Raw genomic sequence first — 14538 nt, forward strand, 5'->3', positions numbered from 1 at the left:
AGGGATTCATCACCAATCTTTCTCTTCTATGTCTTGATAATAATACCTGGGGTTGGGTAGCAGCACACACTGATAATTGATCTGATCTGATCCCAGGATTATTCTGACATTCTCTGTTCCTTCACATGAGGGTATAACATGTTTTGGTAACTTCAGGCTTTTCGAACTTTGTAAATCAAAATGGAATGAAATTTTATTTTCATCTATGTGATTATGAAAGTGGAAATATATCAAAGTCTGACAGTAACTTAGACAGTAGTTACTGTTACAACTTCTGAGTCTGTATTGGACTGAGACCTGATACTTGGATCAGATCAGTTCATCTCTACTATATGTTACCATCTTGAAATCTCCATGTGCCTTTATTACTTCTAACTACATTACATAGCCTCCTGGGAGTTCTTCAGTTCCCTTAACTCACTGGTTCCTATGGATTGTTGTTGCAGAGCACAGGGCAGGGTGGCTGTGGCATCAGTGGTCACCTCTAAGTTGGAAGGTCAGAAGGTCAGGGGTTTGTTCTGAAGTGTCCTTGTAAGACACTTAAACCTGACCTGCTCCGAGTGCTGTGCCATCAGTGTGTGAATGACATTTGACAAAACTGACAGTCTCTTTACATACCAGCTTCTGCCGTCAGTGTATGCACATGGTGTGAATGTAAAATGTAATGTTAAAGCACTTTATAAACACAGTCCATTTAACATTTACCACCTGCTTCTGTGGACCACCTGCCTGACACCAACAGTTTAACAACTATTATTAGTTTTATCATCACTCTAATATTATAATATTAGCAGCAGCTATCAGAGCTGCTTGACTGTAACTGCTACAATCATTTAACCAGCCCTCTTCATTTTATTGACATTAGAGTTAATGTCAATTTCAGATAAGAGGATTATTGTTATTTGCTATTACTCTGAATACAATAAGCACGTTTTGGGCATTATGGCTATAGTTTATGTTGTTTTTGTTGTAAATCTGTTAGGTTAATTCCTAATTCTGAAAGGTATCTTGGGGGAACATTTGTTCTTAAGTGGCTCATTCAACTCCTCAAGGCAGCATCTAAAACCCATTTTTGCATAGATGAAGCGCAATTCCTTATTTTTTAAATAAAAGCCAGACAGTTAAGTTTGAGATCTACATGGAAGATCAAGTTTATTTAAGAACTACCTGCATACAAAACATATTGCACATCAACCAATCAGAACAATCCTTTAAAAAAACAAACATACTGTAGTTGACCCAACAAAAACACTTGGGATGCCACAACTCTCAGTAGTCCAAATTGTCATTGTGTCTTGAAGAAAACCCAAGGTAATGCATGTTTTAGTGTGAAGAAGAAAAAAGAAGAGCTTCTCTTGTTTTTGTCTTTTTTTTAAATACTGTACATTTTTTAAATAAATAAACCAATAAATCTCTTCCTTAGTTGAACAGTCATGACCAGTTTCCAGCCAGCCAGTCTGAGGAAGAACCATGAAAATGACATCGTCACCTGGGCTCAGCTTCCCGAAACATTTCTACACCAGAGCAGTCCTATTCTTAATACTTCAACGAGGTTTCTGAATGTTCTGCATCTAAACCTAAAAGACTCAGAGCCAAAGCACTTTGAGTTTGTTTCTACTCTAATTTATTTCTTGGAGTGAACAGCATTCGGCCTGCTTGGTGTGATGTTTCAAGGAAAGTGAGCACTGACAGCTACATCTCTGTCCAGCATTAAACAGTTAACAGGCCAGTTTTCAGACTTGACTACAATCAACTTAAACAGAAACAGTTTCAGTGCAAAGAAAACAACTCTTCTATTGTTTGCTTCTTTTCCAGACACACTGTAATAACATTTCTTCTATGACCAAAGTGGTTGCATATTGAAAAACAGAAAGCAGCTAATGTCAAACTCGTCAACAGATATATTTATGTATATAAAGGATAACTGGACTCATTCCCCCCACAAACATTAAGAAATAACACACCTGATTTTAAAAAGATATGCCCCTGAAATCTTTTCAGCTTCGTTCAGTGTTTGCCTACGATGCCAGAAGTGTACATTTGGACCACGAGGACACCTTGTTTGACTTTGGGTGACCAGGTAACACAGAAAGAAGTAAAAAGATTTCAGACGGTGTGCAGAGCCAGGCAACGACAAGTTGAATCTACTCTCAAGGCACAACAGCTGATCACATGTATGTTTAACATACTCGGGGTTTCCAACAAACCTATCTGCACTGTGGTACTGCTCATGCAGAGTATTTTACAAACTACTTCAGATGCACAAAACATCCTGAAAGACAGTTAGGAAGCATCTCTTTTTTTTTTTTTTTTTAACTTTTTTGAACCCTGCTGTTACATTTTTATAATTAAAAAAGAATTGCTGCATTCATACCACAGTATGGTTTGAGTGGAATCCCTGTCTGCATTTTATAAATACTGCATTCAGTCCAACTCCTCCCTGAGCTCTCAAAGGAGAGCGGCTGAAAGGTACAGTTAGTAGATGTCTTTAAGTGTGTGTATTTGACTATCTTTGGCAAGCTGATACAGGAAGAACTATTGTAAAAAAAAAAAAAAAAAAAAGAAAGAAAGAAGAAAAGTGAATGAATCATCGGAGAGAACGTGTGTAAAGGGGATGTTAAGGTTTAGACCTCTCAAACTTCCACAGTGGAACAGGTTTCAAATATTTGTTAGGCAAAGTGAACAAAGAACAGTGCTTTTTGTATTTAAACGTTTCACTTTGACAGCTGCCCCAGACACCGGGAGATTCAGTCATGTGCAGCCAAAGAATTTCAAATATTTGAAACCATTTCCTCAGCTCAGGTCGGACTAGGAGAGTCCGTTAACCACGGGTTGTGGAGCAGAGTCTCCCTCATAGGAGACTTTAGCAGGCCTCTCAGTGGGAGACCTGGTAGCTCTGGTGGAAGTACCGCCCTCTTTGTCACAAGAACTGTTGCTAGAACCGTTGGTGGTAGCAGGGGCAGACGGCGGGCTGTTCTCAGCGATGGTTTCCACCTGACCCTGAGGAGGAAAAGGTATTGCACTTATGATGCACACCAACAAATACATACACAAAGCCACAAGCAAATAATTTAAAGAACATGTGTTTTTTATGTCAAGTTATTTAAACAAGCATTATGATTAAATACGATAATTACCACGAGTCTGAACTGGATGACAATGATTTGCTGCTTTAGTTGAGCGTTTTTATTTTTTAAAAAGGCTAACCTCACAGTATTGACTTTGCTTACATATCTGGGAGGGGGACTGAGTGCTGTACAAAGAAAACAGTGGGATGCTTGAAGGAAAAATATCCTCTCATCAGCACATCTTTGTGTGGGAAGGTCAGCAACGAACCTGACTCCAGTGTGCGACTCTGAACAAGCCAGGAATGGCATGTGCAACACACCTGATAAGCAATGCTGACACATGAATGACATGAATGTCATCTAAAAACACTGGTGTCGTGTTTTTCATATTTCACCACAGAATGGGTCATGGGTTTAATATTACATTACAAAAAAATCCTGAGAGGGATGTGCCTCACTTAGACTTTAAGGGATTGGAGATTGAGGAGGGTGTAGATGACACCTTATGGAAAGTTAACGGCATCCGCCAATCAGATGAGACCACCATCCTCAAAATTAAGTAGTCATTTGAAAAACTGTAAAACTGCAGTTTAGCACAGTCAGTGTTGGCTTTTCTTTCAGCCCTGAATTCAGGGCTGAAGGTCCCTCCTTAGTTTTAACAGGGGATAGTCAAGCGTGAAGAGCAGACAGAACTTCAAACCTTTCATGGGCCCACTTTTCAAAGTCAAACTGTGGTCTGCCAACAATTTGTTAACGGTAGACAACTCAGTACAAACCACATCCTTGCTTTTCTTGGTGTCCTTAGAGTCAAGCTGTCTGCTCTGAGATTCAGCCCTGGATATGTAGTCAGCCACTGTCACTGCACAGACAACAGAAGAAAAAAAAAAACCGCTGATGATGACAATGTCTGGTTTCTTCAAATAACAGAGTTGGAGTTTCAATGGTGTCAAAAATTTTACAAAAACTTAAGATGCTGAGTGGATCCAGTCTGGCAGTGTGAAAAGAGCTTTTCAGCACTCTCAGACAGGAAACAGCAGCATGTTTTTGAAGCCCAGCCGAAGGCCTCGTACACTTGACATCAAACAACAATCACAGAAAGTTAAGGTCAGGCTTACTGTGACACACTGAACTAAGAAGTGGCCTGACATTGAATAAAACAACTGCTGCCTTGTTAGTAAACAAGCCTGTGAAAGAACACAAGGAAACAGAAACTTATATGCACAGCAACCAGTGAGCCAATGAGACAAAGCTGGCTCAGTAACCACAGGATTATACAGATCTGCATCTTTAAATGGTTAAACAAGGCACACAAACAAATCCAGGCCTGATGCGCAATGTTATAGCCAAGCTGTTAAGGGCAATGATCAGGCAAGGGGCTACCATCAGTTGTCATGGTTACCTGGCTGCCTCTCCTCTGGCAGGCGGATGCGGCGGCGGCGACTACGGTTACGACGCTGAGGTTTTGCCTCGGGGTCATCTAAGGTTTTTTAAACCATCACAAAGAGAGGGATTTGGGCTGAAATGACTTTGAACTAGAAACCTTTCTTTGAACCACAAAAGGCTTCTTTTATTTCTCAAATGGAAAATTCAGCACAGGTGAACATTCTGACAGCTCAAAAACAGCTCTGTCAGCCCGATCACACTCCTTCTCAAAAATCTGTTCAAAACATTTTTCAAAAAGACCAGGGTTTTTTGGTATGAGAAAGTTGTCTCATACGTTTATGAAGTTTCCTACCTATTCCATTTTCGCTCACTGAGGCGTTGTCCGATTCGCTCATGCCGTCCATCAAGGTTGCGTCCTCGTCTGTCCTGCGTCGTCGAGATCTTCTGCGGCGGTTTGCAGGCAGGTTGGACTCACTAGCATCAGTATCGGCTGTCTGGTCTGTCTCTGTGTTCGTCTCTTGAGCTCCATAGGCATGGTGATCCTCATAATCCCGATGTGCTGCTCAAGAATTCAGAGTAAATGTTTTATTGACGTTGAACAGTGGTGCAGTGAGAATTTAACAAAAAGCATTGTCTGTTTGTGTCCATCACTTATTTTTCTCTCATGGTCCAAATCAAAAGATTATTTGCAGCCCAGACTTACTTAAACGTTGTTTTCTTACACTAATCTACATATTTGACATTATTTTTGTTAATAAAAAAAAGAAAACTGCACAGTTTGATCCACTTTGTGTCTGAAGAATAAATTTCACCATGGCTGTTGCTGTATCCGCCTCTTCCTCCTCTGCCCCGTCCTCCAGGTCCTCCCCGGCCTCTGCCAGGTCCAGGCCTCCTGCCTCTTTGCGGCCGTGGGCCCCTCTCTCTCTCCCTACAAGTCAGTCAGTCAGTAATGACAGTGGTTTTGAATTTTAATCTTAAATATAAGGTTCAGTTAAAACTTAGAGATTATAATAAAATTAGAGAGCATAATAAGGCATCCAGGGTCCAGTGACATAGCCTCAATTAAATCCAACTAGAAAAAAATTAAGCATGAAGATGGTGTCTGAAAGATTCTCATTTCAGTTTTTTTTTTTTTTTTTTTTTGAGTTTTGCACAGTAGTGGGGACTAATTTATATTATATAGAGTTTCCATAGGGGACAGGGACAGCATTGGAGAAAGGGAGAAGTGGATGACCAAAAACATCTGAGGAGACCATAGATCATGTAAAACAAGCCTTTCAGTTTTCTCCTACAGAGTTATTTCTCCTATTAAATTAGTTCAATTCAATTCAATTAGTTCATAAACTTCAATATTGGCTCCTCTTTCATAACAATTTCCCCACATTTGTCTGTTCATTTGCTTTTGTAATAAACATTAACTGTTGGATTCAGGGTTTGAATCCAGCTCACCTGTCCTGGTCCTCTCCAGCAAGAGACCAGTCACTGAGTTCCTCCCTACGCTCTGAGTCAGTTTCAGAAGCGTTGGACTGCTCGGAGTTGGTGCCTAAGCAAACACACAAATAGATGATCAGACATAAATAAAAGGATAGTTACAAAGATTCAGAGCCACAGCTGGTCCCTTCTTTTTGTCCTTGTATTAGCATGACCGCTAGTTCAGTTTAGGTTGTTTTTTTTTTTTTTATCCATTTATACACATATGAATCTTAATGTGTGTATACCATATCCAGTGCTGTAGCTGTGTCCTCTGCGCCCACGTCCTCTTCCATTGTAGGAGCGACTACTATGTAAAGAGGAGGAGGAGGCATTAGCACTGCCATCTGCATTATATCCTCCTCTATCTCCTCTCTCTCTGTCAGCTGGTCGGTGACCCTGGGTGATCTGGCGCAACTGTTCATCAATCTGCATCCTCTCCAGACGAAGCTGCTCAACCTCCTGTGAGTAATGGTAAAAATAAGAGTAAGTGTAAAGAGAATGATGAATATACTTTTAAAAGAAAACAAAGAAACAGGAAACTTCAGTGATTTTTTTGTGTTAAAATTAAGTAAATCCCTAAGGAATGTTTTTCTCAACCACTCAGTTCACATGCATCATACACACATCACATCCAGTGTGCCTTGTGCCGCTTTGTCTGACTCTTTCTACACTGCATCTCTCTGAAATATCCACAATCTGTCTCATTCTGTTCCTCAGCTCCTCCTCTAGCTGCCCGCCCTTCACAAGAAGCTCCTCCATGTCCTACACATACACAAACAGTGAAAAACAGACACAACGAGGCACCAACACAGCACAGAACATGCAAACAGCACAGGACACACAAACACATGTAAAGTGCAGAATGTTATTTATTATTGGTTATTAGCGCAACAATGAAGCCATCAGACATGTTAAGAGGCAGCCTGTAACAACTATAGCCTAAAGCCTTACAGTTGATGAAAGCGAAAAAAAAAAAAACCCTTCATTCCATTTCAGCACACAAACCCACACTCAGACAGACGCACTTATATACATACTGTAGATCTCCTTACATTGAGGTACGAGATGTGGTACTCCAACAACACCTGGACATTCCCGATGCTCTCCTTTGTACCGACAAAAGTGAAAGGGACCATTCCCTGTGTCGTCAAAACACGAAAAACACAACACATGTTAGCACGGGTCTGATGGAACCCGGGTGGAGAGGAACAAACTGAGGGAGAAAGGAAAATAAAACTGAAGGCACATATCAGTGCTTGACACGCAGCTCTATCAGTAGCACCAAAGACAAGACAGTGGCAGTCTTACTTCCTGTCGGGGTTGTTTGTTGTCGTTGTCTCCTTCTATTCTGACCCTCACCACACCAGACTTGTCCACAATCTCCTGGATGACCTTTCCATTCTTACCGATAACTTTGCCTAGAAACACCAAACAAAGAGTACAAAAAAATCCTTTGATATCAGATAAATGTTAGACAAATAAAAAATCACAAATAGATGGAAATGGTTTCCTCTTTTGTTTTTAGATTTGATGTCTAACAGCCAAAAGACAAAGCCTTAGGTTAAGCTCAACGTATGTTGATTCCTTCCATAAGACCTGAAATGCAAAATGTCAATACACATGCAATATGCAGTAGCTAAATGGCTCAAAGTGATTGCAGCAGTTGTCCAAACATTTACTACAATCAGTCCATAAACAGAGAAGGTAAAACTTAGTAGTAGCAATGTTAAAATCATCAAATTGTGGGGTTATTCATAGTGTCTGGTTGTATTTAGACTTCTTCAACAATTAAAGTAGTTTTCAGCTCAACAGAAAAAACATGTGACTGGCATCAACTTTTTTTTATCTTCTGTAATATTTGTTGTTTTCAAGGGAACCAATAAGATGCCAACTTCTGAGTAGGATAGATCTTCATTTGTGTCTACATACCAACAAGGTTTCTGGGCACCTGGACAGAATCCTCCAGGAACTCCAAAAAGTTCCTGGCCTTCTTCACCGCCTCTGCTGACTAAAAGACAACACAGGATTACTTCTTTTGACTGAGGTTTATCTACTTACTACATCTATTGTAGTAAAGACTTTTCCTGATGAGACTTATTAAAACACTTCCATCTCCACCCCGTACCATACCTCTCCATAGATCCTAAAAGTGCCAGTCTCCTCTTCCAGTTCAATAGCGGTGACACCTGGAACTTTCCGTGCTTGTTGGATGTTGCTGCCATGGCTGCCAATGGCCAGGCCCATCAGGTCTGGTCTGACCGTGAATTCTTCCTGGAAGGATGACACCAGCTGCCTGGAGCTCTGCACACACAAGTTTGATTTGTTACTCTACATATTTTAAATCAAATATTCATGATACTGCTCTGAGATTTTAAAGGGGACGGATTCACAATGGCTTTTTTGTCTTAAGTAAGCATCACAGTGGCTCTAGCTTTGTTTTGGTTACTGGCTGACCTCCAGGTGTTTTGTTGCTTCATGGTTGCGAGACATGAGCAGCAGCTTGGTCCTGATGCTGCGCAGGTGCATGTCACTCAGCAAAGACACTCGCTTCACTGTCGCCTCATTCATGGACTAAACACACGCACAGGAAATAAAAATAATAATTAAAAATTGAAACTTCTCTGTTGATTATGACAGCAACACATCTAGGCATGGATAAATTTGCCTTGGACAAACAACATGCTGAACATTTTAATCACATGTCCTGTAAAAGTGTTATTATAAATATTAAAACATCAAACATTTTAAAAGCAGGCCATTTACCATAATCACGAGTTGGCTGGTCTCAGGGCAGTATGAGATGCGACAGGCTCCTACAGCTTTCTTAAACTCCTTATGGGCATTCTCATTCTGGCACCTGCAAATTAAGAAAACTTCAAAATTCAACCTTCTTAATTTGCAGGCAAAGATTTTCCATGCAGAAAAAAAAGGGACAGTGTACACACGCTTCTTGTAGATCCTGAGGAACAGGGACAGTGCACTTATGAAAGGAGTTCTTGGTAATGGCCTTGTTGGTGTTGACTGGACGCAGACGCTCGAAGGTCACAATCTCATTGTATGTTGCGTCACAAGCTGCGTACTCTATCACATAGAACTTTGAAGACAAGACATGAAGAGTAACACCAATATTAATTTACAAGAAGAATTGTTAGAAGTAATCAAGAACTTCCTTCAGAGGGAATGTTTCTTCGCCTTTTTGGCAGTCTTTACTTAACTGTCTGAAAGGCATTGAAGATAGGAAGTCATAATATTTCTTACAGCACTAATATATAGGTTTCATTTAATTTCATGTAAATTTGGAGTTCATTATTGAAAAACTTCTTTATAAGGAAAATACTCACATCTCCCTTCATCATGCGGACTTTAGCCAACCACCAACCACAAGGCTCCTGTTCATTAGCTCTGGACAGGATCTGAGAGGAGATATGAAACCATGACAAAGTGAGAAACAGTGCTTGAAACATTTTAAAAAATGACGGTTTTAGGTGTATCTTTCTCACCTCCACCTCCTCGCCCTCTCCGATGTCCTTCTTGCCATCAGCAGGGGGTGGCATCCTGACATCATTAAAGGGCACCTGGCGCTCTGGCTGCCAACTGAAAACAAGATTAGAATGACTTATCTTGCTAAAACTTGTTAGTCCTCCTACATCTGTCTTAAATGTTCACGTGTTTTAGAAACAGCAGCTGGATTAGAGAAGGGAGAGACTCACTTGTTCTCAAAGGAAATGGTGAGAGAGTCATCGTGGACATCTTTGACAAAGCCCTGCAGCAAAGACAGACACAGACAGACGCGGCACGTTAGGGCATGACAGCTGACTGAAAGGGCCACCTGTTTCACTTAGACTGACCAGGAGAGAGGAGACACTGAAAGAAAGCGCTGACTTTAATTCTTAAAAGTATTTCAAAACCATGACAAGGCATTCATTACAAGAAAATGGTCTGAATTTAAGGAGCCAGATTACAAATTGAGATACTATGATGTTAAATACAGATTAACGCCTAGCTCTGTCCTTGAAACATATTCCTTTGTTAGCATACGACCAGTTATACTGACTTTGTTTACTACTGAGAAAACTGTTGTGAAACCAGATATTGCTGCTAAGTATTCATGTCAATTTTGAAAGATACTGCGCATTAAACAAATATTTCTTTACATCTTGAAATGTATGTCCAAAGCTGTAGTTGTGTCTCACTTCACTCCATCAATGTGAACATTATTAAAAACCTTGTAGTTACAACACAACTACATAAATCTGAGAGACTGAAATCACTTTAAAAAATTTTCTTCCAAACTGATTTAGAGAGAAAGGCTTTGCAATCTTACAAAGTGTATTATTTAGGCAACCAAGATAGGATGTCAGTGGCATTATTTTTAACAGAGCGGCCATATAACTCAAGATTTTAACCAGAGGGAAGCAGGGAAGTGGACAGAGTGACTCATGAAACAAAGGTTGAGCAGAATTTATGTAGCTTGTGCTTTATTGTTCAGGTTTAATGCAACCGTTCAGACTCTCCCTGTCCACATTCCTGGAAGACAAAGAGTTCATGAAGTTCTCTTAAGTCTCAAGCTACATTTACAACACAGAGAAACCTTGAATAGTTAGAAATGTATTATCCATATTAAAATAGCAAAACACTGACTTTGGCCAAACACTCCGTCATGAAACTTTGAAGTTCTGGCTTTATTTTGCTACTTCAACAATTTAACTGAAGTAAGACTTCTAAGGCGGTGCCAAACCCTTTATGGAACATTTTTTCAGTGGGTTTGGTGGCTTTTACTGAGGATCACTTGAGGAACCAGGAGAAGGCGTGTTTATGAAATATTAGAAGATTAAGAGAGGAAAGGAGGCAAACGCAGGGTACAAGTGGAAAGGAGACGGGACTCTACAGGCACCAGGTCTAGAAATAGCTTTTTAAGTCTACGGTATCAGTGACCCTCTCCTGACATGCCAGCTGGTCAGGATTGACAAGGAACAGCTGGCACACACAAACACATACAGAAAATAGCTCCTGCATGATGAAGTATCAAATAATAGACACGTGTTTCGTTTAAGTGTGTAAATGCTGTCATAATGAGCCATGGTATTTTAGCTGTATTATCGAATATAAAGGGCTCTCAAACATCATTACATAACACAAACGAAGTGACGACCGCATAACAAATGTAAAGCTAAACCAAAATTAACATGAGCCTCATATTTTCGACGTCAACAGTTAACTATGAATATAGCAAGTTAGCTCGCTTTTAGCTTGATGTAGCTGCTACCGCACGTCAACGCAGTTAATTAAAGGTTTAAAACTGGTGTTTTTCAATCATCGCAGACAGATCGTGTTTCTGAAAAGATTTACTGGAAATTGATGTCTATAAAAAAGTGGCTGAAGGCTGCTAAAGCCTTGGCAGCGGTGTTAGCCTAGCCTGCTAAGCTAACGTTGCTACTACAAGCTAACAGCAGCCGTTAGAGGCTCCGGACTCCTCTGGAAACAGTTAACAAGATTCATGAGGTTTGGACTTGAATGCTGTAACGTCAAAGGTGATGTCGTGTTTGATGTTGGATAAAAAAGCCGGTATTTACCTTATAATAAGCCCCGTTGGAGCCACGGACCTCCACCGCCAGTTCTTCCATATTGGACACGCAAAGGATGCTGGGACGACAGGTGCTCCTAAAGGCATCCCTGGGTTGATGACTGGAGAGGTACAGACACATTCCATATCAACATACATTTTTACCTTAAGTGTACATTCACTTTGTTTGAGTCTGTTTTATCTCTTTTCCTGCCACTTTGTATTAGTTCACATGTGTTTTTTTTTCAGTTGATAAACTCTAACTGTAATAGACCTTCATTCATTCAACTGCCAAGGTACTTCATTTTAAAAGTCTATTTCAGTTGAATGAATACTGACTGTATTTCTTACATTTGCTAGTCTTGTTCATATACTTCAGGTACACAAATTGGCTCTTTTGTGAATACAATTTGCATATTAATGGTTACTTTTTTTAGTAGCTATACATTATCTTTTTCTTCAGATAATATTAATAACATGAACAACAAAGTATAATGTGGACTACCCACTCCTCTTTAGTCTATGTGAATCAAATCGTCAGGTGTTTGTTAAATTTGTTTGTCATCACCCTTTTGATTGTTCTGTTCAGATCGATTGTTTGTATGACAATTCTTTTTCTCATATGTTTAAATAAAAAGTAAACCCTAACCCAGTAACAACAAACTACCAATATGAATATTTCTCTACAAGACAAGACTTGTACATGAAATAGTATAATTTAAAAGAATAAACAAGAGAGCAATCCTATTTCTTTTAATACTTCTTCCACTGGATGTAATTTCCACCAGTTAACAAACTGAAAGGGGAATTTCAGCACTTATTTGTTATATACTCTGAAAAATACATAGCTCTGTTTTGAAATTATTCAATTGAAAACACCTCTCCTTTGAAAAGCCTTGTTATCCTCTTTCAGGTGATTAAAATCTACCCCCCCTGTCCAGTTTCTTATACTAGTATGGAGATATGTTGCAGTAGCAACAGGCTAAGCAACTTTCCTAAACATCTTTCATTAGCAACGCTTTTCAACCCCAGAGCATTCCAATGCCAAGCAGGATACATAATCCCTCCAATGCATTCTGGGTCTACCCAGGGGTCTCCTTCCAGCTGGGCACCCCCCTCCCATCAGATGCCCAAATTACCCTGACTGATTTTTTTCGCAATGTGGAGGAATGAGGCGTTACTACAAGCTCCCCCAGATAACCCTTGAGAGGACACTTTGTTTCACCTTTCATTACGTCTTAAATGTTAGTTGGCATGCGATGTGACACAGTGACCAGTGAATTAAATGTAGATATTTAAGAAGGTCACAGGAATCATTCTTTACCATGATTTGATGAAGAAAAAGTCAGTAAAAATAAGGAGCACAGGTGCTTTTCAATAAGTTCAACACAAGAGAAAATTTCTGCTGACTGTATTGTATTTCTGATTTTTGCAAACTTAATCTCTTGCTTTTGATCCAAATAAAAGGTGACAAAACTTTTTTTTAAAAGCAGGTATTACAGATACATTGTGTGGTCTGGTGTTTTGTAACCAATGTTGAGCAGTTGAGATACCTTGAAGAGATGTCTCAAGTCATTTTATGGGACTTTCTTGTAATTTTATTATTTGCATATGTGTATGATCACAACACACACCCTTGTTGACACATTAGTATGATTCATTGGTATCCAGCTGTGCAATTATAATATTACTTACATTGGGGAGCATATGATGTCCATAAAATTTAGAAAACTTCCAGTGTTGTCTTTAACCATTCAGCAACAGTGCACCATGGTTGGCTCTGTGAAAGAAGACTTTCTCTCTTTTTAGATAGGACCCATGCAAAGGATGCCTCTGCAATCTGATCATTCTCTGAGAAAACATGATCGTTTCAAGTTCACATTTTCTTCATCTTTATTCTTTAATGTACTCAAAACAGGTGAAATAAATATTTCAATGGATGCTACCCACAGTTGCAGGCTGTTAAAATGTTATATACATTATTGTTTTAATGCACATTGCTAGGTACTGTTTTCTATAATCAAAATGAGCCTTCTGGTGAGTATACTGACATGAAAAGAACTTATTTTACATTTTTAAATTAACCATATCTGTCTCAGTTCATGTATTAAAAGCAGTCCTTCATATAGAGGGGGGAACATGGTAGACATTAGTGAAACATGAGGCAAACATCTTCAGGATTCACTTGTTCCAGATATCAACTGAATGTGTTTGACAGAAAAAAAAAGCTCTAAAGCTTGGGAATCTAGCATTTTTGAGTTTCTGTTTACTCAAACAATCAGCTCATTTATACCTGAAGGTACAGTTTTTGGCAGTCTGATTCATTTTCTATGATCTGAGAGCTTCTCCTTTCAGACAAACACACATCAGACACTGAAGGTAAGGGTTAGTCAGACAGAGAGCTGCACCATTTCTTCATTTGGAAACAACCACTGTGACACCTAGTGGCCAACAGTTCACCTCCTGTGGGACTGTTACTGCTGTTCAGCAGATATTTATCATTATCAGGTGGAGCTCCACCATGAAACCATGAATGTGAGACACACAGACTTGAGACACGCTTGGAGGTGAACAAACTATAACAGGGCCCAAGTTTAACATCAAGAGGAACAAATCTTTGAGAATATATCTTTACCAGCATTCAATGAGAGGAAATCTTCAAACAAAGGTAACAGGAGAGGTGGAGTACGATCAGGTTGGACTTGGATAAATCAGAAGTTTACACCATTTTTCAGAAAAAAACAAAACAAAACAGCTGAACAGTGAGAAACCTAAAGTAGTCAAATTAATCTTAAAGCACATAACATCCTTGTGTTAGTGATTAATATTGAAAAAGACTGAGTTACATGTCTGAGTGATTTTTTGCTCTTTGATGTTGTATGTAGTTGAATTAGAATGCAACTTATTTTCTATATTATAATCATGATTAGGATTTTCTGATCCATGACCAACACTTTTAGATAATACCAGTCAAAATGCAACTTTAGTCTAGTTTAGCGTAGTTTAGTTTAGTTTGGTTCAGTTCAGTTTAGTACATTTCATTCAAAAGTT

At 39.4% G+C, this 14538-nt stretch overlaps 1 protein-coding gene across 4 annotated transcripts; it reads right to left on the reverse strand.

Annotated features, from left to right (window-relative positions):
- Positions 1-1155: 1155 nt before the first annotated feature.
- On the reverse strand, positions 1156-11591 carry fxr1 (FMR1 autosomal homolog 1). 4 transcript variants are annotated; one of them, XM_074668127.1, is made up of 18 exons: positions 11498-11591; positions 9635-9687; positions 9425-9518; positions 9266-9337; positions 8870-9018; positions 8688-8781; positions 8379-8495; positions 8055-8225; positions 7854-7932; positions 7233-7342; positions 6977-7063; positions 6170-6383; positions 5901-5994; positions 5264-5379; positions 4804-5010; positions 4468-4545; positions 3845-3927; positions 1156-3000 (listed from the first exon to the last, which is right to left on the reverse strand). In XM_074668127.1, exons 1-18 carry the CDS (start codon positions 11546-11548, stop codon positions 2809-2811), a joined length of 2061 nt encoding a protein of 686 aa, XP_074524228.1. In that variant the 5' UTR covers positions 11549-11591; the 3' UTR covers positions 1156-2808. The 4 variants fall into 4 exon arrangements, with proteins under 4 accessions (XP_074524228.1, XP_074524227.1, XP_074524231.1 ...); XM_074668126.1 differs by having other exon boundaries at positions 6977-7072; XM_074668130.1 differs by lacking the exon at positions 4468-4545.
- Positions 11592-14538: the final 2947 nt, after the last annotated feature.

This window comes from Halichoeres trimaculatus, unplaced genomic scaffold, assembly GCF_033239565.1.
Source record: "Halichoeres trimaculatus isolate MK-OKI-2021-1 unplaced genomic scaffold, fHalTri1.1 fHalTri1_scaffold_4, whole genome shotgun sequence".
NCBI lineage: Eukaryota > Metazoa > Chordata > Actinopteri > Labriformes > Labridae > Halichoeres > Halichoeres trimaculatus.